Consider the following 27480-nt stretch of genomic DNA (forward strand, 5'->3'; position numbering starts at 1 on the left):
GTTGTTTTCATGACTCACTGATAAAAAAAAAAAAAAAAAAAAAAAAAAACGAACAGAATTGACATCAGTACCACACCTTTTTCTGACTATTTGGGAACTGGCGCCTCAGTGGGCCTCTATTTTTTCTTAGTTGCTGCTATTCTTGGCCAAAACATGACAAAACAAAAAGAGAAAGAAACAATCACCTTTCTGGGCTGGGAAGACATTACACACACACACACACACGTCCAGCCACCAGCAACTAGTGTCTTTAATGGGCAACACAACAGCCTCATAACTCAGTGGCCCGACAGGTAAATTCGTTTCAGCAACACTTGTAATCCACTTCAATGCAGGATGGAGGAGGAACGGGGGAGAGGAACAGGGAAGGCAGAAGAGGAATGGGGAAGGGAGATGAGGAACGAGGAAGAAGAAAAGGGGAAGGAGGAAGAACAAATATGTAAGGGAGGATAAAGTAAGGAGGGAGAAGAAAGAAGGGTGAAATGAAGGAGGAGGAAAGACAGAAGAGGAATAGGGAAGGGAGAAGAGGAAGTAAGAATGAGGAATGAGGAAGGGGGGAATGAAGAAATGTGAAAGGGGAAAGAAAGAATGAAGAAAGGAGAAGGAGGAAGGAGAAAGAGGGAAGGGAGAAAAGGAAGGAGAAAAGGGGAAGGAAGAAGAAAAGAAAAATGGGAAAAGAAGTAGAGAGAAGAGAGAAACAAGAAGGGATAAGGAGGAATGAGCATGGGAGGAGGGAGAGAGGAAGGAGGAATGAGGAAGAGGAAAAGAAGAGGTAATCCATCTTTAGAGGAGAGGAATGTGTAGTAGTGGTGAGATGAGTAACAATAATAATAATGTAGTAATAGTAATAATAGTGAAGTAATGGGTGTGAGAGCAGTGAGGGAAGATTGTGAGTGGGTAGTGATAGGGCAGCAGTAATGGGTAATGGGTGTGAAGTAGTAATGGTTTGAAGTGGGGGAAAGGGGAAAGGGACAGGGCAGAGGGATAAGGAGAGAAGGAGAGAGGAGCAGGGAGTGGGAGGAAGTCATCTATTTTTGGTAGGAAGAAGAGAGAGAAAGACAAGAACTAATTGGTTGAATGGAGGTATAATGAGTGCTTTGTTAATGGTGTGGTGTGGTGTGTGTGTGTGTGTGTCTGTGTGTGTGTGTATTTACCTAGTTGTAGTTTTACAGGGCCTGGGCTTTACGCTCATGTGGCCCCGTCTCCATATCTACATTTATCCAATTTTTCTTTAAAACTATGCACACACTTTGCTGACACCACTTCCTCACTCAAACTGTTCCAAGTCTCAACACATCTTTGCGGGAAACATTATTTTTTAACACCTCTCAGACATCTTCCCTTCCTCAGTTTTTTACTATGCAATCTTGTGTTTCTAATGTCATTTCTTCTCTCAGAATCAATTTCTCATTATCCACTTGATCCATTCCGTGTGTGTGTGTGTGTGTGTGTGTTTACTATGGTAGCCATTTCAAAAACCTAACCTAACAAAAAAAGATAGATATAGACAGACAGACCCCCAAAAAACAGACAGACAGACAAATAGACAGAGACAGACAAACAAGGGAGGCGTAGTTGAAAAATGTCAGGTGTTAGCACAGGGCAACAAGAAAAATAAACAAAATTAATAAAAATCCTCCATCAGTTTATTGAAAAAGTAGCAATAATTCATATGTCCTTATAGCAACTCTTAAAATTACTCTGTGCTGCTTCAAGACAATAATAACAATAATAATAATAATAATAATAATAATAATAATAATAATAATAATAATAAAATGGCCCTGCTTATAGTAACTTATCTATTATTCATTTAAGTAACAAGATAGTGATATACCACACTGAGATCTCCATAAGGCTTAAGCACCACAGACGAGATGTAACACTGACTGCTTTCTGGTTACATTCAGTACAGTTAGGTTTGATTTGGTTGAATAAGTAAACAATTCTGAGGACACTTCAGTACACCTCCATCACACTTTAACCACTTCAGTACCATGAAACATTTCCATATTCATTCTGGTGACTATTTGGTGATTTCATACAACTTTAGAAATTCATGTGGGGGATTACAATGGTGAAGACTGTGGCCATTAATCTTCTGACCTCCATAGACCCTTCCTAATGTCAATAAAAATGGTATAAACATACACAAATCTCAGGTAAAAATGTGTCCCAGTAGTGAAGGGGTTAAGATATTCACTGCTGTTTGATAAGGTTAGATGATAGTGATACTATTATTACTTATGTTCATTTTTACAATATGAAACTATTTTACCTACAGTGATCATGATACTACTACTACTACTACTACTACTACCACTTTTCCTTTTTACAATACAAAACAAAAAAACAGTAGAAAAAAAAAAAAAAAACTTTCTATCTCCCTTCACACACTTTACATTTTCCCCAAAGCCTGACCAAATGTGACCTTTTCAAACTCACACCCATCACTATCCAGGTCCGAGTCCAAGAGGTCAATATTCAAGATCTCAAGGTCACGCTTATGTGGAATGTAAGTTATCTCATCTAGTTCCTGCAGAGGGGCCTTACCAGCTTGTGCTAGGTCATCCTGGGTTGCCCGAGAGCTTGAGAGGTCATCTGTGTGGTTCTTTTTGTCGTTTGTGTCTTGAAGGTCATTTTGTTGTTCTGTGACCTTATTTCTACTCTTTAATTCATCAAAGCAAGTTCTTTTCGTCTTACTTAAGTTATTTTTCTCTATCATGACCTTATCTCTGTTCCTAAGGTCACTTGATTCTCCATGGCTATTCTGTTCTCTCATGACCTCATCTCTGCTCCTAAGGTCAGTGTCACCACTACCTCTTTCACCACCATCATCAAGATCACCAAGGCCATGAACTGAACCCTCTCTTGATTCAGGGTCAAGGCATTCAGGGTCAGTGTCAGGGTGGTCAGGGTCCTGGTTGTCATCAGAGTCAACATCCCCTCGAGAACGAATGAAGTACTTATAGCGAGGGAGGATGACGTCATGGAAGTACTGCAAGCCTTCTGTTGAGGGATAAGAGTGAGGGTTAGACTCATATCCTCAAACACCTCCACTACCTAAAAAGGCTTTGTCTAAACTTACACAAGTTTTTTACGGTGTTTTTACGTTTCTAGAGGCAGAGTGACAAGATTTCTACAATATTAACTGAAAACCATGGTAGTCATCTCTATGTCGTGGTGAGAGAGAAGAGCATTTTTTAGAAAGTTTTCATGCTTCTAGAGGCAGAGTGACAAGATTTCTACATTATTAACTGGCGAAACACTCTTGAAAACCCTGCTAGTCATCTCTGTGGCCTTGGAAAATAGTCATGGTGAGAGCAAAATATTTCTGAACAGACCTTAGTCTCAGAGAGACACAGACATACACACACATTGGGAAAGAGTGACCATATAATATTAGAAATGGATATAGAAGAAGGAAAGGAAGATAGAGATGAATCATACAAAGGAGACCGATTAAATTACAGAAAGGCTGATATTGAGAACCTCAAGAGCTATTTTAAAAAGGTAAACTGGGAGGAGATGGAAAACTCAGAAACGGTTCAAGAGAAATATAACTTTTTTGGAAATATACAAAACAGGAGTCAGGGAATATGTCCTGAAATATAGACCTAAAGAAGAAGGAAAGAAAGATTGGTTTAATGCAAGGTGTGCTAGGGCAAAGGAGAAATGAGATGGAGCATGGAAAAGGTGGAGAAGAACAAAACCAGAAAATAAGGAAAACTTCAAAACAGCAAGAAATGAATATGCTAAGGTGAGAAAGGAAGAAGAAAGGAACTATGAAAAGGACATTGTCGAAAAATGTAAGGAACAACCAAAATTGTTCTACAGATTCATAAATGGAAAAATAAGACAAAAAGAAACAATAGAAAGGTTAAAAGGAGAGAATGGAATGGTGGAAGACCCAAAAAGTATGGCAGAACTGTTAAATAGTAAATTTCATGAGGTCTTTACTAAGGAATCCAAATTTGAAAGACCACAGGGTAATAGAGAGACTGTCCATATGAAAGAGATTAAAGTAACCAAGCTTGAAATAAAAAAGTTGATGACGGAATTAGATGAGGAAAAGGCAATGGGACCGGATGAAGTCTCAGGCAGAATACTGAAAGAATGTAGGGAAGAACTAGCAAGTCCTATATACAACATCATAAAATGCTCAATAGAAAATGGAACAGTACCAGTGGAGTGGAAAAGAGCTGAGGTGGTTCCCATATATAAGAGCGGAAGGAAGGAAGAACCTTTAAATTACAGACCGGTATCACTAACTAGTGTAATATGCAAGATGTGTGAAAAAGTAATAAAGAAGCAATGGATTGAGTTTCTTGAAGACAACAAATTATTATCAAATAGCCAATTTGGTTTTAGAAAAGGTCGGTCATGTGTAACAAATTTATTGAGTTTCTACTCTAGAATAGTTGATAAAGTACAAGAGAGAGAGGATGGATTGACTGTATTTATTTAGATTTAAAAAAGGCATTTGATAAAGTGCCACATGAAAGATTACTATGGAAGTTAGAGGAGAAGGGTGGCTTAAAAGGAAGCACATTGAGATGGATGAAAATTACTTGAGGGGAGAGAAATAAGGACGATAGTTAAAGATGAAGTCCAAGTGGAGAACAGTAGACAGCGGAGTGCCACAGGGGTCAGTATTGGCGCCAATACTTTTCTCGTATATATAAACGACATGCCAGAGGAGTGAACAGCTACATAAATCTGTTTGCGGACGATGCGAAACTGTGCAGAGTCATTAAACAAAAGAGGATTGTGAAATACTACAGGAAGACTTAAACAAGATCTGGAAATGGAGTAAAAAATGGGAGATGGAATTCAATGTGGACAAAAGCCATGTCATGGAAATGGGAAAAAGTGAAAGACGACCAGTGGGAATCTATAAGATGGGAGATGGAGTAGAACTAGAAAAAGTAAAAAAAGGAAAAGGACTTGGGAGTGACAATGGAAGAAAACAATCAACCGGTAAGCCATATTGATAGAATTTTCAGAGACATATAATTTGCTAAGGAATATTGGATTAGCATTTCACTATATGGACAAAGAAATGATGAAGAAATTGATAAGTACTAAAATAAGACCTAGATTGGAATATGCAGGAGTTGTGTGGACCCCATAAAAAGAAACACATAAGGAAATTGGAGAGACTACAAAAAATGGCTACAAGAATGGTTCCAGAATTTAAAGGGATGACATATGAGGAGAGACTAAAAGCAATGGATCTACCAACCCTGGAACAGAGAAGAGAGAGAGGGGATCTGATACAAATTTATAAATTGATTAACGGAATGGATCAAGTGGATAATGAGAAACTAATCCTGAGAGAAGAATATGACATTAAAAGCACAAGATTGCATAATAAGAAACTGAGGAAGGGAAGATGTCAGAGATGTTAAAAAATTTAGTTTCCTGCAAAGATGTGTTGAGACTTGGAACAGTTTGAGTGAAGAAGTGGTGTCAGCAACGAGTGTGCATAGTTTTAAAGAAAAATTGGATAAGCGTAGATATGGAGATGGGGCCACACGAGCATAAAGCCCAGGCCCTGTAAAAGTACAACTAGGTAAATACACACACACACACACACACACACACACACACACACACACACACACACACACACACACACACACATTCATTTTGTTTTACTTTGAGCCATGTTTTGTTTCATAAGTCCCTTTTCTTACCTACAATACAGAGTGACTGTCTGTTCAATATTCCTGGGTGTATCACTCACTCACACACACACTCTCACTAATCAATCTTTTTCTCTTCCTCTCATCAACTTAATTTATTTTTGTTGATAGGATGCAGCTTATCTCTCTCTCTCTCTCTCATCAATCTCTTCTCTTGCATATTTTCTGTCTCGAGTCTCCCCCCTTCTCTCTCTCTCTCTCTCTCTCTCTCTCTCTCTCTCTCTCTCTCTCTCTCTCTCTCTCTCTCTCTCTCTCTCTACTGTCACTAATCAATCTTTTCTCTTCCTCTCATCAACTTAATTTATTTTTTGTTGATAGGAACACTCAACCAGGGATTGTAATCCTCTGCTTGTAAGGGATGTATTCCATGAACAAACCTTTGAAGCACCACTCCAGCCTGATAGGATTTCTTGAGCCCACCTGCCTACCCAGATCCTCCCAGTCCAGTTCTCGAAAGCTCTGCACATCCTTCTGGTACAGCCTGTGGGAAGAGATTACTAATTATTTTTTGCCCTTGGATGGCACTCTCTCCTACATGAAAAAATAAATAAAATAAGATAAGATAAAAATGATGCCAGCAGAAGGAGACGAATAATGGAGGAGAATGGTTAAGGTAAGTCACAGAGAGAGTAGAGAATGTGGTGCTGTGTTGTGAATGGTTAAAATAGGTCACAGAGAGGCTGAAGAAAGTGGTGCTGTGTTGTGAATGGTTAAAATATGTCACAAAAAGGCTGGAGAAAGTGGTGCTGTGTTGAAAACGGTTAAGGTAAGTCACAGAGAGAGTAGAGAAAGTGGTGGTGTGTTGCAATGACCACAGAAAGGCCACAAGTAGTAACATCATGCTCTAAACAGTTCACATAAGTTACAGTAAACAACTACACTACCTCCACACTTCTTGGCCTCAACACAAAGCTCGAAAAACTCAGACGTCAAGAAAGGAACAAACAAACACAAAGGAAGAGTCTACTGTTTGACTATCCTATCCTCACTGACGATGGACAGATAGAATAGATAGGATAGCAGAGGATAGATAGGACACATTAGCATAGTAGCACACAGTTTAATCCCTTCAGTACTATGACACATTCCCATTTCATTCTGCTTACTATTTGGTGATTCTATACAGCTTCAGAAACTCAGGGATTAAAATAGTAAAGACTCTGGCCATTAATCTTTTGACCTCCATAGACCATTCCTAAAGCACATACAATTGTCTATTCATACCCAAAAAATTGAGGTAAAAATGTATCTTAGTACTGAAGGGGTTAAGTTTGCAGAATGTTTTGACTGGTAGTGACAGACAGCATAGCATATTAGTAGCATTCAGGTTACCCTCTTCAGTACTTGGACACCTTTTTATCTTGAGATTTATGTACGATTTGACCATTTTATTGACATTAGAAAGGGTCTATGGAGGTGAGAAGATTAATGGCCACAGTCTTCACTATTTCAATCCCCAAATAAGTTTCTGAAGCTGTATAAAATCATCAAATAGTAAGCAGAATTTCAAGACATTTGTCCTTGTCTTCTGGCTAACTCTCAATAAATTTTTCAGGAAACTTGCATTTGAAGTGGGCCTTTTTTTTATATTTTCTGTTGCCCTTGGTTAGTTTCCCTATTGCATATAAAATTATAAATAAATAAATAAATAAGTAAGTAAAAAATAAAAAAATAAATGAATATGGATACACATCACAGTACTGAAGTGGTTAAGTTTGTAGTGTTTTGGCCTGTAGAGGAGCTGAAGGGATGCGACAGCCTAGAAACACTCGGGAAGCACACAGTAAGACAAGTTGACACAATACTTACAGATAGAACAGTTTAATGATTTCTTTCCTCCTCACGTGTACGTTGTATTTCTCCTTCTTCCTGCCGGCCAGAATACACAACCTCCTCCTCATGTATGGGATACTTCTGGTCTACACACACACACACACACAAAGAGTCAGGATTAATATCTTCACTTACTCAAGAATCTGTATTTCAATGGTTTGTGTCATGATGTATGTGCATTGTATATAAACAGCGGTTATTACTATTACTATTAGTAGTAGTAGTAGTAGTAGTATCGAGTTTTAGAGAAAGATGGATGTAAAGTGATTATGAAAATACCACTATTGCTGTGCTCTCTCTCTCTCTCTCCTTTCCTCCTCTTTCTCTTACTCTTCTTCCATTCTTCCTCACACACTTCATAACTTTTTTTTAACTCACTTCCTTTCTCAAAATCAAACTCCTTTTCTTACTCCATCTCTCCCTTTATCTTCTCTTCCTCACTCAATGCACTCTGTCCCTTCCTATCTCCTCTCTCATTCATTCTTTCACTCTTACTCCATCAATCTTGCTCCATCTCTCCTCTTCTCCCACCTCTTCCTCCTTCACCCATCTCAACACAAGGAAAAATGTTCCTTTTTTACTCACTACTCTCCTTCACTCACTCTGTCAAGGTGGATTCCCATGTGACAATATGTGGCTGGCAATGCTAACCTCTAGAAATATTGACAGAGCCCTGCTAGCTGGAACACATTCACACATAGCGGCTGTGAAGTATCAACTGGCTGGCTTACATTTATTATAAGAAGAGTGCGATCAAATGAAATCATAACAAGGTGCCGCCGTGGTATAGTGGAACCATGCGCGCTTTGAGGTTCGAGGGGTCTCCAAGCGCACGGGTTCGAATCCTGTCCACGGTCTGAGTGTAGGTTGGGCTTCCTCACTCGGGGCAACGGTTTCCTAGTGGGTGGGCTTTGAGATAAGAGGTACCGTAAACAGTATACCCTTTAGCCCATAAATTTCCGTGAAAAGCCCACATGGTAAAAAAAAAAAAAAAAAAAAAAAAAATCATCACAAGTCTTCAATCATCAACAGCAGTCTGCAGTAAGGAAAGCCATTGGAGAGTAGCAGCAATCTCATCAAATGTAGTTCTATGTAGGCTTCCTTTTGCTGTACTCTCATTTTTTGGGGTCCCAGACATGCTATTTGTCCCTCGTAGCTCAACATCTTCCTCTCTGCCTCTGGACACGTGTTAAAGCCTTCCATAACATAGCAGTGTAAACAAAGCTACTATCCACTGGAAAAGATCATTTGCAGTCTTGTTTTGTGGCTAGTTTGTCCACCTGCTAGGCACCAAAATCTAGCCAATAACTCCAGCAGCTAACATTTCCAGCCTCAAATTGATATGTGTGAACTTGCCTTTACTCTATCAATCTTGCTCTATCACTCCTCTCTTTCCTCTCCTGCCACTCACCCTGATATAAGGAAACAGCTTCACCCATGGGATTTTCACCAGCTTGTATGCTTCCTGAAAATTCTTCACCTTCATGATTTCTTGTAGACCTTGCAACATTCGCTTGTCCTCTGCCGCCTGCCATGGCCCCAGACGCACTGCAGGTTATAGGTGTGGAGGTAGGGGTTAAACAAACTTACACACACACGAGGGAGGATACGTAAAAAAAAAAAAAGATGGTTCTTAAATGGAATAGATTCAAATATGTTTGTGTATTTTTGGATTTAGAAGAATAATATGGATGAATGAACAAACTTTCACACACACACATACACACACACACACACACACACGAGGGGAATGTGTAAGTAAAAGGTGAATTTAACCCCTTCAGTACTGGGATGCATTTTTATCCTTTATTATGAATATAATTAGATCATTTTATTTACATTACGAAGTGTCTATGGAGCTCAGAAGATTAATGGCCAGAGTCTCCACCATCATAATCTCCACATGAGTTTCAGAAGCAGAATGAATATGAACACACGTCATGGTACTGAAGGGGTTAAAGACTGGAAAGAAAGGGTTTGCAAAGGAAACGGATGCAATAATAAAGGTTTTTGTGCATTTGGGGAATTTAGAAAAGGAAAATTTATGGGTTTAAGGATAATAGGAGGATATAGGGACTCTTTTCTCATGCCCTTAAGTTCAAAAATAGTCATCACATTTTTCTCCTGCCCTTAAGTTCAAATATATTCATCACACTTTTATCTGCCCTTAAGTTCAAATCATCACACTTTTCTCCTGCCCTTAAGTTCAAATATATTCACCACACCAACACCACATACACTTACCCACAGCATGATAAATTAGCTCTACAACACATTTCCTACTTCAAGAGTCTGCCACACCGAACCACACACCCACCAACCAACCAACACACCAGTAAACACACTCACCCATACCAGAACACACTCACAACACCTACAATTTATCCCTCACACCAAAACACCACAAACACACACACACATACAAACCATACATACAACTAACACACCACACACACACACCAACTAACTAGCACACCAGTAAACACACCCATACCAGGACTCTTACAACACCTATTTACCATTCACCCCTTACACCAAAACACCACAAACCAACAGACACACACAAAAACAAACCATACACACACTTAACCCCTTGAGTACCATGACGCATTTCCACATTCATTCTGGTGACTATTTGGTGACTTTGTACAGCTTCCAAAACTCATGTGGGGGATTAATCTTCTGACCTCTGTAGACCCTTCATAATGTCAATAAAATGGTCTAATTGTACACAAATCTCCAGGTAAAAATGTGCCCCAGTATTGAAGGGTTACACACACACACACACACACACACACACACACACACACACACACACACACACATGCAAACCAAAAAAAATCATACATACACTTCACATTTCTGAGGAGGAAGTTGGACATAAAGGAGGCAGCGTAGAAGGAGCTCAGTGCAGGGCCAACGAGGAGCTCAACAGCCAACATATCAGCACCAAAGATCTCCATCACATACTTCATCTTTGCCAGTACCAAGCCATTCATTTGGTGGATCTTCCTCATCAGATACCGCCCTCGAAGGAACGGCAACAGTTTCTTTGCTTTTCTGTATATCTGTAAAGGAAGAGTGTGAATTTTCTTTTTTTTTTATTAAGAGGGAGAGCAGACAAGAAAAAAACAACAACAACTATATTAGAAAAAAAAAGGTCCACTGGAATTGGTCTCCAAAAAAAGATAGAAAGAATTAGCCAATGGCCAGGGACAAATGTCTTGACACCTCTCTCTTAAAAGATAAGTCGTAGGAAAATGGAAACACAGAAGCAGGTGGTGGAAATTAAGGGAAAACTTGTCAAGGAGAGAGATTTAAGGAGGAAAGAGAAGGTTGATGGTGAAAGGAGGGAAAAAAAAAAAAAAAAACATCATAAGAGGACAGAAGAAGGCTGATAGAAAAAAAAAAAAAAAAGGAACGAGGGTGAAGGAAGCGATGGAAAGAAGAAAGGTAATGGAGGAGATATTTGAGAAGAAAAGGGAAGATTGATGGAAGATAAAGAAAGAAAAAAATATAAAGATACGAGGATATATCAGGAGAAATGATGGAAGAGAATGATGAAAGAGAAGAGAGAAGGTTGATGGAAGAAGATATTTGATGAGGAGAAAAGAGAAGGAAGGTGGTGGAAGGAGGAGAAGGACGAAAGAATAGGACAATGAAGGATACATTTGATACAGAAACGGAAGATTGAAAGACAAGGAAATAAAAAATGAAAATGAGGACGTACAAGAAAATGGAAAATTGGAAGACAAAGAAAGAAAAGATGAAGACAAGGACATATCGAAAAAAAAAAATTGACGGAAGAAGAAGAAAGTGAACAAGAGAAGACAATGAAAAGTCCTACACCAGTCCCCTCTGCCTCTCCACCTCCTCCCCTGGCTCCACACACTTACATTTATCAGGGTGCGATATGGAAGATCCTTGGCGAGGTAGAGAAGGAAGTGCACCTTATTCCTCTGGCTCAGGTACTCAAAGGGCTGCACCATCACATTGCCACTCTCCCGCAACACCCTGGCAGTCCGCACCGACACCAGAGGACGCAGGTCATAGAAGCCGTACTCCTGAAGGTGGGGAAAGATGAGGGGGTACTAGTGAGGTCCTATTTTATTTATTTATTTTTTTAATGTTAACCCCTTCAGTAATGAGAAGCATTTTTACCATGAGTTTTGTACATGATTAGATGATTTTAGATTAGATGATTAGGAAGAATCTATCCAGGTCAAAAGATTAACGGACAGAGTCTTCACTATTTTAATCCCCACATAAGTTTCTGAAGCTGTATAAAATCAAACAGTAAGAAGAATGAATAAGAAAGCATGTCATGGTACTGAAGGGGTTGACAGAAATCTGGCCAAGGGCAACAAAATCAATCAAAACAAAATGGTCCACTTACATGCCTGTCCCCAAGAGAGTTAACAAGAAAGGGATAAATGTCTTGAAACCTCCCTCTTAATCCTTTCAGTACCATGACGAATTTTCACATTCTTTCTCGTTACTATTTTGCAATTTTACACAGGTTCAGAAACTCATGTGGGGATTAAAATAGAAAAAAACTCCAGCCATTAATCTTGTGGCCTTCATCGACAGTTAATAATGTAAATAAAATCATATAATCACACCCAAACTCACTGCAAAAAAAGTGTCTTGGTACCGAAGGAATTAAATGAGTTCTGGTAATAGGAAGATGGAAATACAAAAGCAGGCAGTGAGTTGACCAGTCTCAGCAGGGAAAGTCAAGATATGAATCAACAGAGGAAGTTGTGAGAAGCTACCCTGCCTAAGTAGGGACAGAAGCATGGATGTTTGGAAGATAGAAAATGTAAGAAAATGAGAGAAAATAAAGGAAGGAGAGAAAGATGCAACTCTGAGATAAGAAAGGTAAATTACAAGAACCCATCCAGAAAATTACAAGCTGCAACTGGAGAAGAAAAAAAAGTCTAGATGATAGAAATATGTAAGAAAATAAGGCAAGATAAGACATGTGAGAAAATAGAGGAAAGAAAAATGCAACTCTAAAATAAAGGAGATAAATTACAAGAAACCATCCAGGAAGAATTGCAGCAAAAAAAAAAAAAAGTACAGAAGATACAAAACTTTAAAATACAGCAAGACAAGACATGAAAGAAAATAAAGGAAGGAGAGAAAGATACAACTCTGAAATATTCAAAGAAGTTAAATTACAAAACCATCCAGAAATTAATAAAAGCTGTAAAAAAAGTCCCAGGCATAATTGGAGCAGAAAAACACAGGGAGACAATGCATCCTGGTATGAATAACCCCTCAGCCCTTCAACACTGGGACACATTTTTATCTTGAGATTTCTATACCATTAGACTATTTTATTGACATTAGGAAGAGTCTGTGGAAGTCAGAAGAATAATGGCCACAGTCTCCACATTTTAATCCCACACATGAGTTTCTGAAGCTGTATAAAATCACTAGAATGAATATGGAAATCTGTCATGGTATTTAGGAGATTAAAAAAGCAACACACACACACACACACACACACACACACACACAAACTGTTCCACGTCTCAACACATCTTTGCAGGAAACTAAAAAGTATAGTTTCCCGCAAAGATGTGTTGAGACGTGGAACAATTTGAATGAAGTAGTAGTGTCTGCAACGAGTGTGCATAGTTTTAAAGTAAGATTGGCTAAGTGTAGATATGGAGATGGGGCCACATGAGCATAAAGCCCAGGCCCTGTAAAACTACAACTAGGTAAATACACACCTTCTGAAATGCAAACCAGTTCCGTGCAAGAATCTTCTCGTCCCTAAGAGAGATGCGTGTGTGGTCAACAAAGATATTCAAGGCCTTCCACTCAGCTTTAGGCTTGTAGGGGATGGTGTAGGAGTCAATGTGGTACGTGTGGAGCTCACTCAGCGGCCAGTCCACTACGATGTTCAGGTTATTCAGGAACTGCCGAGGATGGAAACAAGAGATAGTGGTGGTGGTGGTGCGAGTCTTAGCTTTGTTAATGAATGGTGATGTGAAGGAAGGCAAGTTTTAACCCCTTCAGCACTGGGACACATTTTTAACTTGAGATTTGTGTATGATTAGAACATTTTATTGACATTAGGAAGGGTCTATGAAGGTCTGATAATTAATAGTCAGTCCCACACATGAGTTTCTGAAGCTGTATAAAATCACCAAAGTAACCAGAATGAATATGAAAACACATCATGGTACTGAAGGGGTTAAGAGTGGTGAAGCAAGTGTAGTGAGTGATCAAGCTATCAAACCTTTGTGGGCAATAAGTGATGCCTGAAATGACACAAACAGAAAAATCATAAAGTAAAACAATAACAAATGAAGCAAAAACTGAAACAGAGACACATGAAAGACCTGATAAGCACACACACACACACACACACACACACACACCTCAAGCTGCTGTGGCGTAGGGAAGAAAGGGTCATCAAAGTTATCTGGCTTTCCCTCCTTCAGATCGGCAGGGGTGAGGTGGCCAAACTTCAGCTTTTCAAAGTAATCCTCAACATACTTCAGCTTCTCATCAATGTATTTTTTCGCTTCCTCGGCGTACAGTGGCATCTGCATCACCTTGTCCTTTATCTTCCAGAAATCCTCATACTCATGCACCTCCTCCATCTCCTCTTCCGGTATGCCTTCTCCTCGGGGAAACTCATAGGTGGCCTCCTCCAGGGTGGGTATGTTCCTCTGTTCAAGGGCAAACCCTGGGGAGGACCGGTGCTCACTCGGGACGTGTCTAGCTGGTACTTTCTTCCTCTGTTCACCTGATGAGCTGTAAGGGATGAGAGTGTGAGGGCATTTCTTCAGGCGGGTTGTCACAGTTTGCTCATTAGAGTAAATACAAATGATAAAATGAACAGGATACGGAACACAACCAAACAAATAAAAACAGACGAGTAATATAAGAATCGCACTCAAAATAAAATAAAAAAAGAAGACTAGAAACTAAAAAAAGAAAAGAAAAAAAAAAAAAAAAAGGTTAAACTGGGAAAAATACACACAAGTTAAAAATAATAGGAACAAATAAACAAAATGAAAAAAAAAAAAAAAAAAAAAATACAAAAATACAAAAACCACAAAAAAGGTAAATAAAAAAAAAAGTTGAAAATAATAAGAGCAAACCAAACAAAACAAAAAGAAATACAAAACCACAAAAAAGTATATAAGAAAATAAAAAAGTAAGACTAAACTGAAAAAAAAAAAAAAAAAAGTAAAAACACCACCACCACCATCCCCCCCTACTACCTCAACACTCACCTCAAACAGGAAATAAAGCCACTAATGTCCTCTCCTTCACTGTATATAATAAAACCTTCATTTTCAGCAGAGGCAGCACTCCTTTCCCACCTCCTCATCGTCTGCATCACATCCCTGGGCCGGTGGTAAATGTCATCGCTGTAGTCTTGGTCATCTACGGAGGTGTCGGTCTGCCAGCCAAGCAATCCACTGTAGGCTAAACGAGACACTCCGCCACACAGCTTTCTCTTCAGTTTTTCCCTCTCTAACTCCAAATCCCTTGAGTGGGCCAGGACTCCTCCTCGTTCATCTTTAGTTAGTCTCTCTTGTATTATTTCTATGTGTTTTTTTTTGTTTGTTTTCCCACTTAACAAGTTTTCGTATATTTCGGGTCTTCCTACGTTTATTACCTGGCATGTGTGCGAGTCTGTGTTTTCTCTCGTCATTTCTTTATCAGCTTCTCTCTTTTCCTTCCTTCTTTGATCCTTTTCCTTATTACTGTTCTCACTTTTCCTCCTTACTATATTTTCTGGCATGATAAATGTATGGTCCTCAGAAGAAGACCTATTTTCTTGCCCTTCTCCTCTTCTTTTGTCTCTCTTCCTCTTCACATTCCCAGAAGATGAAATGAAGGAAGATTCTGAGGATACTTGTGATGTCTCCTCCTCTTCCTCTGCTTCTCTTCTCTTCTTTTTCTTCTTCTTCTTTGCTATGAAATAAGCTTCACTACATTCACTATCTTCGGTCCCTTTGTTCTCCATTCTCCTCCTCTTCTTTTTACGTGCCATTATTTCCTCTTCCTCTTGTGTCCTTTCTCCTTTACTCAGAGCTCTTGTCCTAATCACTTCTGCGTTCTCTTCATATCTCGCACACCAGTCACTGTCACAACTACTCTCTTTTCTCCTTCTCATTGTGGGTGTAGCTTCCTTCTCTTCATCCTTGCTTTCCTCTTTCTCCTCGTCTGTCTTCCTCTTCTTCTTCTTTTTCTTCATTTCAATGTTGGCAGGTGATTGTTCCTCTTCCTCCTTGTTCTCTTTCTCTTCCTCCTCATCTGTCTTTTTTTTCTTCTTTTTCTTCATTTCAGTGTTAGAAAGTGATTGTTCCTCTTCACCCTTGTTTTCCTCCTCATCTGTCTTCCTCTCTTTCTTCTTCTTCTTTTTTTTCTTAATATCAGTGTTAGTAAGTGATTCTTCTTCATCATTGTTTTTCTCCTCTTCCTCCTCATCTGTCTTTCTCCCTTTCTTCTTCTTTTTCTTAATATCAGTGTTGGCAGGTGATTGTTCCTCTTCATTCTTGTTTTCCTCCTCTTCCTTTTTCTCATTTGTCTTTCTTTTCTTCTTTTTCTTCATTTCAGTATTAATAAGTGATTCCTCTTCATTCTTGTTTTCTTCATCTTCCTCTTCCTCTGTCTTTCTCTCTTTCTTCTTCTTCCTTTTCTTAGTATCAGTGTTAATAAGTGATTCTTCCTCTTCTTCCTCATCTGTCTTCCTCTCTTTCTTCTTCTTCTTCTTCTTTTTCTTCATTTCAGTGATGGCAGGTGAATGTTCCTCTTCATCCTTGTTTTCCTCCTCTTCCTCCTCATCTATCTTTTTTTCTTTCTTCTTTTTCTTCATATCTGTGTTAGCAAGTGATTCTTCTTCATCATCTGTCTTATTTCTCTTCTTTTTCTTCCCTTCATTTGTAACAGGTGACTCTTCTTTATCTTTTCTTTTTTTCTTTCTCTTAATTTTCTGTTCCGTCTCCATTTCTTCTTCCTCCATTGATCTGCTATGCACGACTGGCGTTTTCTCTTTTCTGAAAGGACACAAAGGTTAATTCAATGCTGAGACTGTTCTGATAGAGACTCACTGTAATCTTTTTTTCTTTCTATTTTCTTATGTGAGAGATGAAAACTACACAAGTGCAAATTAACAAGAAATAGAAAAAAAAGTCCACTTAATTGCCAGTAGCTACCTGTGTTAATATGGATACCTAGTGGACAGAGGTGAAGTGAACAGTGCCAGCATTGGACAAGAAAAAATGTGGAATATTCTACAAAAGCAATAATCAAGATGCAATATTTTTTTTTCATGTAATAGGGGAAAACTGGCCAAGGGCAACAAAATATAAATAAAATTCCCACTTAGTTGCCAGTCCCCTTGCAGGTCCAGAAAAGTTAGCCAAAATGAAGGGATAAATATAAATGTCTTGATACCTCTCTCTTAAATGAAATAGTCACAGAAAGTTGGATATACAGAAGTGGGTAGGAGTTCCAGAGTTTACCTACATACAGACATACAGGCATATAGAAGAGGTTGCACATATTTACTAATGTAGCCGCAAAACTGTACACCTCCATCCCTGTGAGCATCTCTTCACCTCACTACTCAGGTCAAATGATGTAACTTTAGAGGTGTTTCATCCAGTTAGGTTAGGTTTGTTAGGTAAGGTTAATGTTCTAGCTCAGTGGGGACTCCAATTAAGGGAGGCTAGGATAAGTTAGGTTAGGTTAGAACTTAGAAAAAACAGATTATGAAAAGCAATTCCAGATGACTTTCCAACACCAATATTTCACAGTATTGTCACCCCTCACACAAAACACAATTTCCCACTTATCCCCAAACTTATTATTTTTCCTAAGGGTGTGAGGAAGGTGTACTTACAAATAATTAGAGAAAATACAAACAAATAAAAAATATCACAAAATACCTCAAACATTACCACATACTCAGCATTCAGCAGGCCACTAGACAGCTTAGGGCCCTGTCTACCATACCAACGTGGTGACTGATAGGCAGCTGGAGTGGGGCGGTGGTTGGAGGCAGGGTAGTGACGGCCTGGGAAGAGAGTGTGTTAATACGAGACAACTGACAATAAATATATTAATAAAAACACATTTAACACTAATTTCTCTCTCTCTCTCTATCTTGTCAAATCACCACCATGTACACTATAAGGCAAGACATTTTTGGCAAAGCAATGTGACAATACTTGACACGCCATGACAAACACACACACACACACACACACACAGTAGACCCTTCAACAGCAGTATGTTTGTAGGTATGAAGTGTATTATTATCAGCAATGGAAGAAAGGCAGATCATGGAAGAAGAAAAAGGAGGAGAAGGAGAAGAGGAGGAGAAGGGAAGACAATAAAGTATTACTACACTCTTACACCAACAGCACCATGGCTTTTGTTACCCTTCTCATCTTGTAGAGCTTTTCATTCTGATTAATTTGAACCCCCACATACCCATCGCAAATTGCTTATAACGATAATACAATGTTTTTTAAATTTATTATTTTGGGGGAGCGAGCAACATCCACCGTGATGCACTGCTGGGCCCTGAGGAATGGCGTTACAAGTGTGCTGGACTGTGTTTGTTCGTGTGTGTGTATTGTCATGTTATTTGCACATGCATGAAATAAGTGGCAATGACTGATTCTTTTGTTAGGGCATGCAGCCAATGACCAATAAAAATAATACATAATAAATCTAGCCAATCAGAGTGGTTTGTGGAAAGTGACTACCTGAATCAGTCTATGGAAGATGTCTGAACGGGCAGGGTGTCGCCTCAATTATACCCTTTGTATCGCCAGATTTTATGAAGAGAAATAAGATAACGACTTTAAATCAATTTCTCAGCACTGCCAGTCAGGTTAGGCTAGTTTGCTTTGGTTAGATCAGTTTAGTTGTGTTATTTAAAGCTAATTTTGTTCTGAGCAAGACGTATGAGTGGTGTGTGTCGCCTCAGCTAGGTTATGTTAGGTTAAGTTTGTTTAAATTGGGTCAAATAAAAGTTAAAATAGGGTGGTATAGCCAGTGGTGGAAGGAAAGGGGAGGGGTAATGGAAAAAAGCACGGATTTGCGACTGACAAGAAGTGCAGATTCAGTCAAAACAGGTCAAAATCTAAGAAAAAAAAAAAAAAAAAAATCACTCCGGAAATGAGGTGTTGGTGTAACTGTACAAACTTACTGAAGATAAGTGGAGGATTGAGATGTAGTGAAGCAATAAGAAAAGGAAGACAACCAAAAACAAAACAAATCATAAACGGCAAAAACACACACACACACACACGCACGCAACTCCCGCCTAGCTGGGTCTACACTAGTAAAATCCCCTTACTCTTTACTGATCCGGTGTGTGAGCTAGTGACCTATGACCCCTGGTGACCTCCTATCATGCCACCAGATGCGTGAGAGCTGACCTGTGCAGGATGTGTGGTAAAAATGCAGTAGTGATGAGAGAATGCCAACCTTGATTTCAAGACGAATGTAAACACTAACCAGTAACTCTCGCGGTCAGACTTGGAGGGATACGAGTCTAAATTACATTCTCCTTTATTTCCTTTACAATTCTTCTAAGCAAATATCAATGTATATATGCATCTCTATAAATACATTTGTGTATTTATGCACTTATACACGACAAAGCTTCCAAGATAACAAAACACTCGAAAACCCACACACCCACAACACCGCTCACACACCCAAACCCATACAATCATTCGAAATTAATCCAAAACACACTCAAAACACCTGAACACGCCAACAAACACTCTTACAACGCCCTAGAAATGCAATATACACCACTACTATTCCCACACTAATAAACACACCCCAAACCATTTAAAACACGAAATAATAGCCCAAAACACCATACGAATAAACACATCCCAAATCACTTAAAACATGCAATACTAACTCAAAACACCATGCAATACCTCAAAATACCGAAAAACACACCCTAAACCACTTAAAACATGCAATACTAGCCCAAAACGCCCTGCAACATCTCAAAATACCAATAAAAACACCCCAAACTCACTGGAAACACGCAGTATAGACAAAAATCACTCCCAAGGCCTACACATACCAAAACGTATCCAAAATACCACTCATACACTCAAATAACGTAAAACACTCGTAGCTAACTCAAAACACACTCAAATACTCAAACACACCTCCACATCATAGTCAAGATACGTGAAATATATCTAAAAATATCTAACACACTGAAAACACAGAAAATGCATATATAACACCCAAAACACACACCACCACCACCACCAAAAACACTAATCAAAACACCTCAGTTATACCTAAACACAAAAAACAAAATGCATTATAAAGAACAGCAGAATTAAAAGGGACACTTACCTAAATATTGCGGCTTGGCTCTTCCTCCTCTTTTTTCATTTCCCTTTCTCTTTTTTTCTTCATCTCCCTGTTTTGTTTCTCCTTTATTCTTTCTTCTACCGCTTCCATCTATACACTTGAGCCTAGAAAGACATTAAAACACTTGAAAACACTAGATATTAGGTAAAATATTAAGGAAGAGGAGGGAGAGTTAAGTATTGTGGCTTGGCAACTCCTCTTTCTTTCCTTTCTTCTTATCATCCTTTACTTCTCCTTTCTACTACTATTATCTACACATTTCAGCCCAGAAACACACGAAAACACATATAAATCACTAGATATGACACAAAATACTGACGAACTGGACGAGTTGGAAAAGAGGCGCCAGCCTGGGGCTATGAGGAGTCACCACCTTGGCTGTGACGTCATCAAAATGAGCGGGAACAGCGGTAACTCGGCTAAATTACGTAAATAATTTAAAAATGACCTATGGAAAAAACGAAGCTACAGCCGAATCCATGTTATTTTATGACTTGATAAATATTTTAACTAACTTTCAAAACACAAAAACATCCCCTTCCAGACTAGATTTCAAACAATGTGTAAATTAAGTATGTTAACAGTATAAAAATATTTTCACTTAAAAAAATCCTAAAATGTCCAGCCATTTTCCTTTCGCGAGTATCTTAGCACATTCTTCAGAGTCTGAGCTATCTTTCAAGGCACTCTATAACAATTTAGATCATCAAACAAAAACGTAAACAAATAAAATATGATAATATAAAATTTATGTTTAACAGGACTAACCACCACCTCAAGATCTACATATTTGACTCAATGAGTTGATTTCACACATAAAAGAGCATAGGCGACTCTTTGGCATAATAAAGGTCCGGATGTAGCCTGAAATAAAAAATCTCCAAATGGGAAATAGAAAATTTTTACCGTTGAGAAGGCTCAAACTCACGCAATAAAACCTCACTAAACATCACATATTTACCGAACACAGGCGCGAAACACACTTCAAAGGCAACAAAACATTCATTGAAACCACAAAAACATAACAGGGAAGCGATATATTATCGTTAGAGAATATATGAAAAAAGTATTGGAACCCCAGGCTGAAGCGGGCTGGCGGGCGTGGGATGGTGAGGGGCCAGGGACCAGGGGGCGGCAACATCACTGTTCGTTATACCTAGCACCTATTCACTACTTGAACTATTTTCACTCTCATATGTAAAGAAAACCTAAAAATAAGTGAATGGCCTTAAAAATACCTGAAATAGATGAAGGGAAAGCAGTGTGTAGGGTTGTGGTGAAGACAGTAATGGTGACTTGGCTTGCAGTGCTGGTGGTTCACCCTTGTCTTGAGGCTTGGTGAAGTTAACATTTGCGGGAATATGACAACACCTCACCTCTGTGTGTGTGTGTGTGTGTGCGTTGATAAGTGTTTTGGGTATGTAAGACTGTGCGTGGGTGTGTCTGGACTGAACAATGAAACTCAACACACCACCACCACCACAACTAATACTGACGTTCCCGCGTAACCCGCAGCCGTAGATGCCTGTGATGGCAGTACGTGCCTAATGTTTATGATAACTATCTATTATTAATGAGATACGATACTTATATAAATTTCATACATCGATTTATTGGTTATTGTGACATTTTTATTTTCCTCATCGTTTTCAGCTATGATTATTTTGTCAAAGCAGTAAATATTAGTTTTATAGCGAGTGTTTGCAACTCCCGCGGTAAAAGTAAACGAAAACGAGATAGCCTATTTGAAAGGTAGACTATGATATTTCCCTCATTCTCTTTCTATCGCCTTTATTCTTGATATACGAGTATGTTTGACAAAATAAATAAATCGCTAAATAGTAAGTAGAATAAATACAAAAACGTGTCATGGTATTGAAAGAGTTAAGAAATTCAATCACACTCCTTTCACACTTCACTTTAGCCTTCATTACCATTCACCTTGCAAGTCTGTTTCACATATGCTGCCCATGCATCGTGGTACCCATTCTCTGCTTCATTGCTTTCATGTCTCTTTTTTTTCTACTATCTGCACTGTCCATCTCATTCTCTTTCATTCCTTCCTGGCCTCACTAATTTCATCATTTCACCATGGTTTACATACTCTCTTTCTTCTGCCTACTCTCACAAACCCTATCCGATTCTCAGCATCCTCAGCACATTCTCAACTAGTCTCTCATTCAGGTGCTCCACATTATACACACTTACATCATCATCACACCTTCTCTCACTCAGATCTACCTGAAAGTTCTCCCACCCCATATCTCTCCGTTTCCATCTCCTTTCCTTACCTGCCACTCTCACTTCACTCCCTCCCTGCATCAGGCAATCCACAAATACCATACTGGGGTCAGACAATATCCATATGTGTGACACAATCTCACGCATTCTTCCCTTGTTGTTCATCATCATCTTATCTTAATTTTGGGTTCTCTTTTTCCTCTTATCTTCTTCCTCCTCCTCTTTTTTCTTTTAATCATCTCCCTCTTCTTCCTGCAATAATAGGAAACAGTTAACATATAAAAGCAACAGAGAAAATAATTCCTATTGCTCTTCTTATTCTGCTTATTCATAATTGTCTACCTTCCTATACCTCCTCCTCCTCTTTTCCTCCTCCTCCTAAAAAAAAAAAGTAAGGATGAGTTTAATATAATGAGAAACATGAGGGGAAGAATAGAGAAGATGAAAATGAAGAAAATATATTCAATGTTATTATTATTACTATTATTTTCCCAGACATAGTTAATACTTCAAAGCACAGCTGATGACAACTAATCCCTCTCAGTCACACACTCTTACACCGCCCAACCTGACCTGCCAAAGTATAACACCAAAGAGAAGCTGAAACACAAACTTTTACAGGCCATACAGCAGAGTGGAGGATGGGCTAAGTGTTAGTGTGTGTGGTGATGTCTTTGAGGGTGTTTAGGGTGTGTCGAGTGTGGGGGTGAGTCAGAAAGAGGCTGTGACAAAGTTAAGAGTGATTCTGTTTTTTTTTTTCCCCCACAATGTTCCTATGTGTTACTTCTGCTACTTCTACTGCGACTATTACTGCTACTGTGAACATGGAGGAGGAAGAAGCGCCTAGAGGGAAAATAGAATAAATTATAATCATGAATGGCAAGATGTTATAATATTTTTTTCTCTTCTTCTTCTCATTATTATTATTATATCATTTTATTTGTGTATATTTCATAGCCTTGTAACAAAACGTGAGTGAAAAAAATAAATAAAACTAGTATCATTATCTCGAGACTCTAGAGACCCAAGGGATTTAAAAAAATAAATTTCATAGTCCAGAAGTTGTGATGTATATTGCTACGCCTTCTTTCTCAACTCTGCTTCTTGTCCGCCTCCCCATCCCCACTCCCTCCATGCTGCTACACACCTCATTCCCCCCTCCTTACTCCCTATCTCCTCTCTCTCTCTCTCTCTCTCTCTCTCTCTCTCTCTTGCCGTGGCGCGGGACAACGCAGCTGCCATTTGCGGGCCCCATTAGTTGCCGTGAGGACCCACTATAAATCTTATGTTTTCCAACCAATATGTATGAATAGTAAAGGTATTTTGCTCGAGTGAATGCTTGTGCAGATGCTTGTATGTATGTCAGTACGAAAGTAGGGAAAACACACACACACACACACACACACACACACACACACACACGATATTAATACTACTGTTGCTGTTGCTGTTGCTGTTGCTGCTACTGCTACTGCTACTACTACTACTACCGCTGCTGTTACTACTACTACTAACACCTACTCACACTTCAATTCCCCATCTTTTTCTCCTATCACCTATAGTTTATGCATTTCAGGTGTAAAACAGTAGGGAATGCCCGGGAAACACTGAGAATTGAAGGAAAGATTGACGAGTTGACCCGCGGAGGGACGAGGGTTGATGGGGCGGGATCTTGGTCCAGGTTATGGTGGGAGCCGGACGGTCTGAACAGGGGTATACATAACCATTGCCTTATTTAACACAGTAATGGGCTATTTATATATTTTGGTAGTTGATCCTAGTTTTGCTTCACTTTCTGGCTCTGGAAACACAGGGGAGTGTTGGTAAACATTGGTGGGGTGACCTGGGGGGAAGGCACTGGTGAGGTGCTCCCGTGGCCGAATATTTACGTAATTCATTCATTTTGAAAATCGAGAAAAGAAAGAAGCAGCCCAGACTGAAATGCACTACACTTTTAGACGCAACAAAAACTTTAACTAGTAACCAATACATAAAAACGTTACCGGGCGTTGTGTTTACGTTGCCGAGTCCAACGATTCGTCTCTGTTTGAACACAACGGCGCCAAAACACACCTTATGTCGAGAAAGAAATCACAGCTGGACTGCATTGTATTACATTTTCTGAATACGAAAAATTTTCGCTTTCCAGCCAAATAAAGAAAAACAGATTGCTTGCCGTATAAAGATTTTTGTTTTTTGTATTGGTACCGTAAAAAGAATTGAGTTTGAAAATACGAGCAGTTAGACTAAATATTATTGAACACCGTTACTTGGATTATGTTTTTCATATTTTTCAAATCTTAAATCGAACATCAAAACAATCTTAGGCGTATTAATTAAAAAAGTGAAATTTTTAATACCGAAAGTGTTTTTCAACGAGAAACAAAAAAACACAGCTAGACACGATCTTATTACGGATTACAACTTGATTTACATTCCTATCAATAAATAAAATACAAAAACAACGCAAACTCCAATAATAAACGAGAAAAAATCATGATGTAGAGCCGAAGTAGTTTTTTTGCACCTTTTCTCACCACCTCCATCTCTTCACCCGTCCCTCCCACATCCCTCTCCACCCCTCCACCTCCACCTTCTTCACTTACTTCCACACCGCGAGCCTATAAAAGACTAGCAAACACCTACGAAACACGTGGAAAACGACCTAAATCAGTTGACTGCATGAAGGGGCGGGGCTGGCGGCGGCCTCACGGCTTGTCTAGGCTGGTGGGGGTCAGTGGGTCGGGGCTCGGAACGCCAGGGATTCCGGAGTGGTGGGTGTTGGTGGTGGTGGTGGTGGTGTGTGTGTGTGTGTGTGTGTGTGTGTGTGTGTGTGTGTGTGTGTGTGTGTGTGTGTGTGTGAGGTGAGGTGAGCTGAGGTGTGGTGTGGTGTGGTGCCGCGAAGTGAAGTGAAGTGAGGTATATTGTGATGGTGTGGTGTGGCGTGGTGTAGTGTGTGATGAAGTGAGGTGAGGTGTGGTATGGTGAGGTGTGGTGTGGTGTGGCGTGGTGTGGTGTGTGATGAAGTGAGGTGAGGTGAGGTGTGGTGTGGTGTAATGTGATAAAGTGAGGTGATGTGAGGTGTGGCGTGGTGTAGTGTGTGATGAGATGAGGTGAGGTGAGATGAAATGTGGTGTCGTGTTGTGTGCTACGATGAGGTGTGGTGTGGTGTGGTGCGATGAATTGAAGTGAAGTGAGGTGAGGTGTAGTATGGTATGGTATGGTATGTTATGTACGTGAGATGAGGTAAGGTATATAATCAATTATGCCACGGTATATAACAGATTAACAGCTGATTACGTAAGTCATGTCACTAATTATTGACCTATTTAATCCAATTTAATAAACAAACCACGTGTACTAACTCTTGTAATCGAAATATATGTAATTATGTTAGCGTTGATATGTAACTTGTTCACTCACAATTACATACGCCACTTACTCAATTATATACGTCACTACTCACAATTACATACGTCACTAACTCAATTATATACGTCACTAACTCACAACACGTCACTAAAGTCTACATTTCCACACGCGTCTCAGTCAGGTACCGAGCAGTGGCCGGCGCACATTTCCCTCAGTTATTGGCACGAGTCGCGGCAGCTGGCGGGGGAGGCGGTGTTGCTACTCGGAGATACATTAACCCCTTTATTTTAGTTCCTCTATCGCTACCCATCACCTGGCTACTGTTTCCTCTCCTACTTCACCACTCTTACATGTGATTCTTCGTCTTTTTTTTTTTTTTTTTTCCTTCATTGCTTTGTTTTGTAATATTAATGGGTTTCTTCGTCTCTTTCTTTTTTCTTCTTTGCTTTGTTTAGTGATTCTCTCTCTCTCTCTCTCTCTCTCTCTCTCTCTCTCTCTCTCTCTCTCTCTCTCTCTCTCTCTCTCTCTCTCTCTCTCTCTCTCTCGTTCTTTCTTCTGCTCTTTCATTCTTTTCTTACTTTTCTTGTTCATATCCTAGTCTCTCTCTCTCTCTCTCTCTCTCTCTCTCTCTCTCTCTCTCTCTCTCTCTCTCTCTCTGAGTCAACAAAAGACATTAATTCGCCAGGAACTCTAGAGAAGAATGCATTAGTCTTCCGTGTCCTGGTTGGCTCGTGTCCCGTTTTCTACGTTCTTATTCTTTTGTGGTATCTCCATGCAGGGGCCGAGAGGAGGAGGAGGAGGAGAAGGTATGTGGTGGTGGTGGTGATATTGAGAGAGAGAGAGAGAGAGAGAGAGAGAGAGAGAAGAGAAAAAGATCTCTCTCTCTCTCTCTCTCTCTCTCTCTCTCTCTCTCTCTCTCTCTCTCGTCACACATCAAGTACTAGATCATGCGTGACATCTTATGACAGTCGTGTGTGTGTGTGTGTGTGTGTGTGTGTGTGTGTGTGTGTGTGTGTGTATATATACCGTGAAGTGGAATAAGAAGAAAAAGAAGTAAAAAGAAAAGGACAAAGAAAAAAGGAAAAGAAAAAAAGAAAAGAAAAAAAGGGAAAAGAAAAAAAAAGGAAAAGAAAATTCAAAGAGAAGAAAACAACAATAGCAGAAAACCACCACCACCACCACCACCACAAAAACAACAACAAAAAAACAATAACAATGAAGTGATACGTAAAACACAGCTCACCAACCAAACACCCACAAATACACACAACACACCACTAAGACTTCCCTAATACAGCTGACCCCATACGTATACCACCTCCATCACAATACCCACGTTAAAAAAAAAAAAAAAAAAAAAAATACCACCACAACACCACACGTTATGAGTCACTAATACACACCTGGTTGGGACGAGGAGCTGCAGGTGAGTGAAGGAAAGTCAATAAAAGTAAGGATTAGGGATTAGCTCCTTCACCCCTTCAGTAGCATGACGCGTTTCCATATTCATCCTGGTGACAATCTGGTGATTTTATACAGCTTCAGAAACTCATGTGGGGGATTAAAATAGTGAAGACTCAGGACCATTAATATTCTGACCTTCATAGACCCTTCCTAATGTAGATAAAATCGTCTAATCACACCTAAAACTCACAGTAGAAAAGCGTCCAAATACTGAAGGAGTTAATGTTTACTGACTGCACAAGGGTCATTAACTCCTTCAGTGCCGGGACGCATTTCTACCTGAGTTTTGGGTATGGTTAGACGATTTTATTTATATTAGAAAGGGTCTATGGAGGTCAGAAGATAAACGGTCAGAGTCTCCACTATTTTAATCCCCCATATGAGTTTCTGAAGCTGTATAAAACCACCAAATAGTAAGCAGAATGAATATGGAAACGCGTCATGGTACTGAATCGCTTAAGAC

The 27480-nt window shown here is 39.4% G+C and overlaps 2 protein-coding genes across 14 annotated transcripts in view; both read right to left on the minus strand.

Annotated features, from left to right (window-relative positions):
• Nucleotides 1-1628: 1628 nt before the first annotated feature.
• On the minus strand, nt 1629-16016 carry LOC123516565 (transcription termination factor 1-like). Its single transcript, XM_045276058.1, has 10 exons — nt 15991-16016; nt 14801-15903; nt 13937-14315; nt 13283-13471; nt 11438-11605; nt 10393-10609; nt 8953-9089; nt 7518-7627; nt 6038-6189; nt 1629-3009 (listed from the first exon to the last, which is right to left on the minus strand). Exons 2-10 carry the CDS (start codon nt 15856-15858, stop codon nt 2399-2401), a joined length of 3021 nt encoding a protein of 1006 aa, XP_045131993.1. The 5' UTR covers nt 15859-15903; nt 15991-16016; the 3' UTR covers nt 1629-2398.
• A 440-nt stretch (nt 16017-16456) lies between these two features.
• LOC123516566 overlaps nt 16457-27480 on the minus strand; it is a 43576-nt gene continuing 32552 nt past the window's right edge. The window contains exons 2-6 of one of the 13 annotated variants that reach the window (XR_006678234.1): nt 26957-27075; nt 22232-22433; nt 19923-20044; nt 17468-17595; nt 16457-16573 (exon numbers count right to left, since the gene is read on the minus strand). Coding sequence is in view for 2 of the 13 variants with exons in the window: in XM_045276073.1 (XP_045132008.1) it covers nt 16547-16573; nt 17468-17595; nt 19923-20044; nt 21179-21291 (390 nt within the window). In the remaining 11 variants the exon portion in view is untranslated. Of the gene's footprint in view, nt 16574-17467; nt 17596-18888; nt 19089-19922; nt 20045-21178; nt 21311-22231; nt 22434-26956; nt 27147-27480 lie in introns of those variants that run through there. The other 12 variants (XR_006678236.1, XR_006678231.1, XR_006678237.1 and 9 more) reach the window with 12 other exon arrangements.

Source organism: Portunus trituberculatus, chromosome 6 (genome assembly GCF_017591435.1).
Source record: "Portunus trituberculatus isolate SZX2019 chromosome 6, ASM1759143v1, whole genome shotgun sequence".
Taxonomy (NCBI): domain Eukaryota; kingdom Metazoa; phylum Arthropoda; class Malacostraca; order Decapoda; family Portunidae; genus Portunus; species Portunus trituberculatus.

Excerpts from the sequence above, each read along its gene's own strand:
- LOC123516565 (XM_045276058.1), bottom strand. The coding sequence starts at position 15,858 with ATGAAGAAAAAGAAGAAAAAAAAGACAGATGAGGAGGAAGAGAAAGAG. Across the intron at positions 14,316-14,800 it reads GGCTTTATTTCCTGTTTGAG|CTCATCAGGTGAACAGAGGA; the intron begins GTGAGTGTTGAG and ends CATCCCTTACAG. Across the intron at positions 13,472-13,936 it reads CTACGCCACAGCAGCTTGAG|TTCCTGAATAACCTGAACAT; the intron begins GTGTGTGTGTGT and ends CATCCTCGGCAG.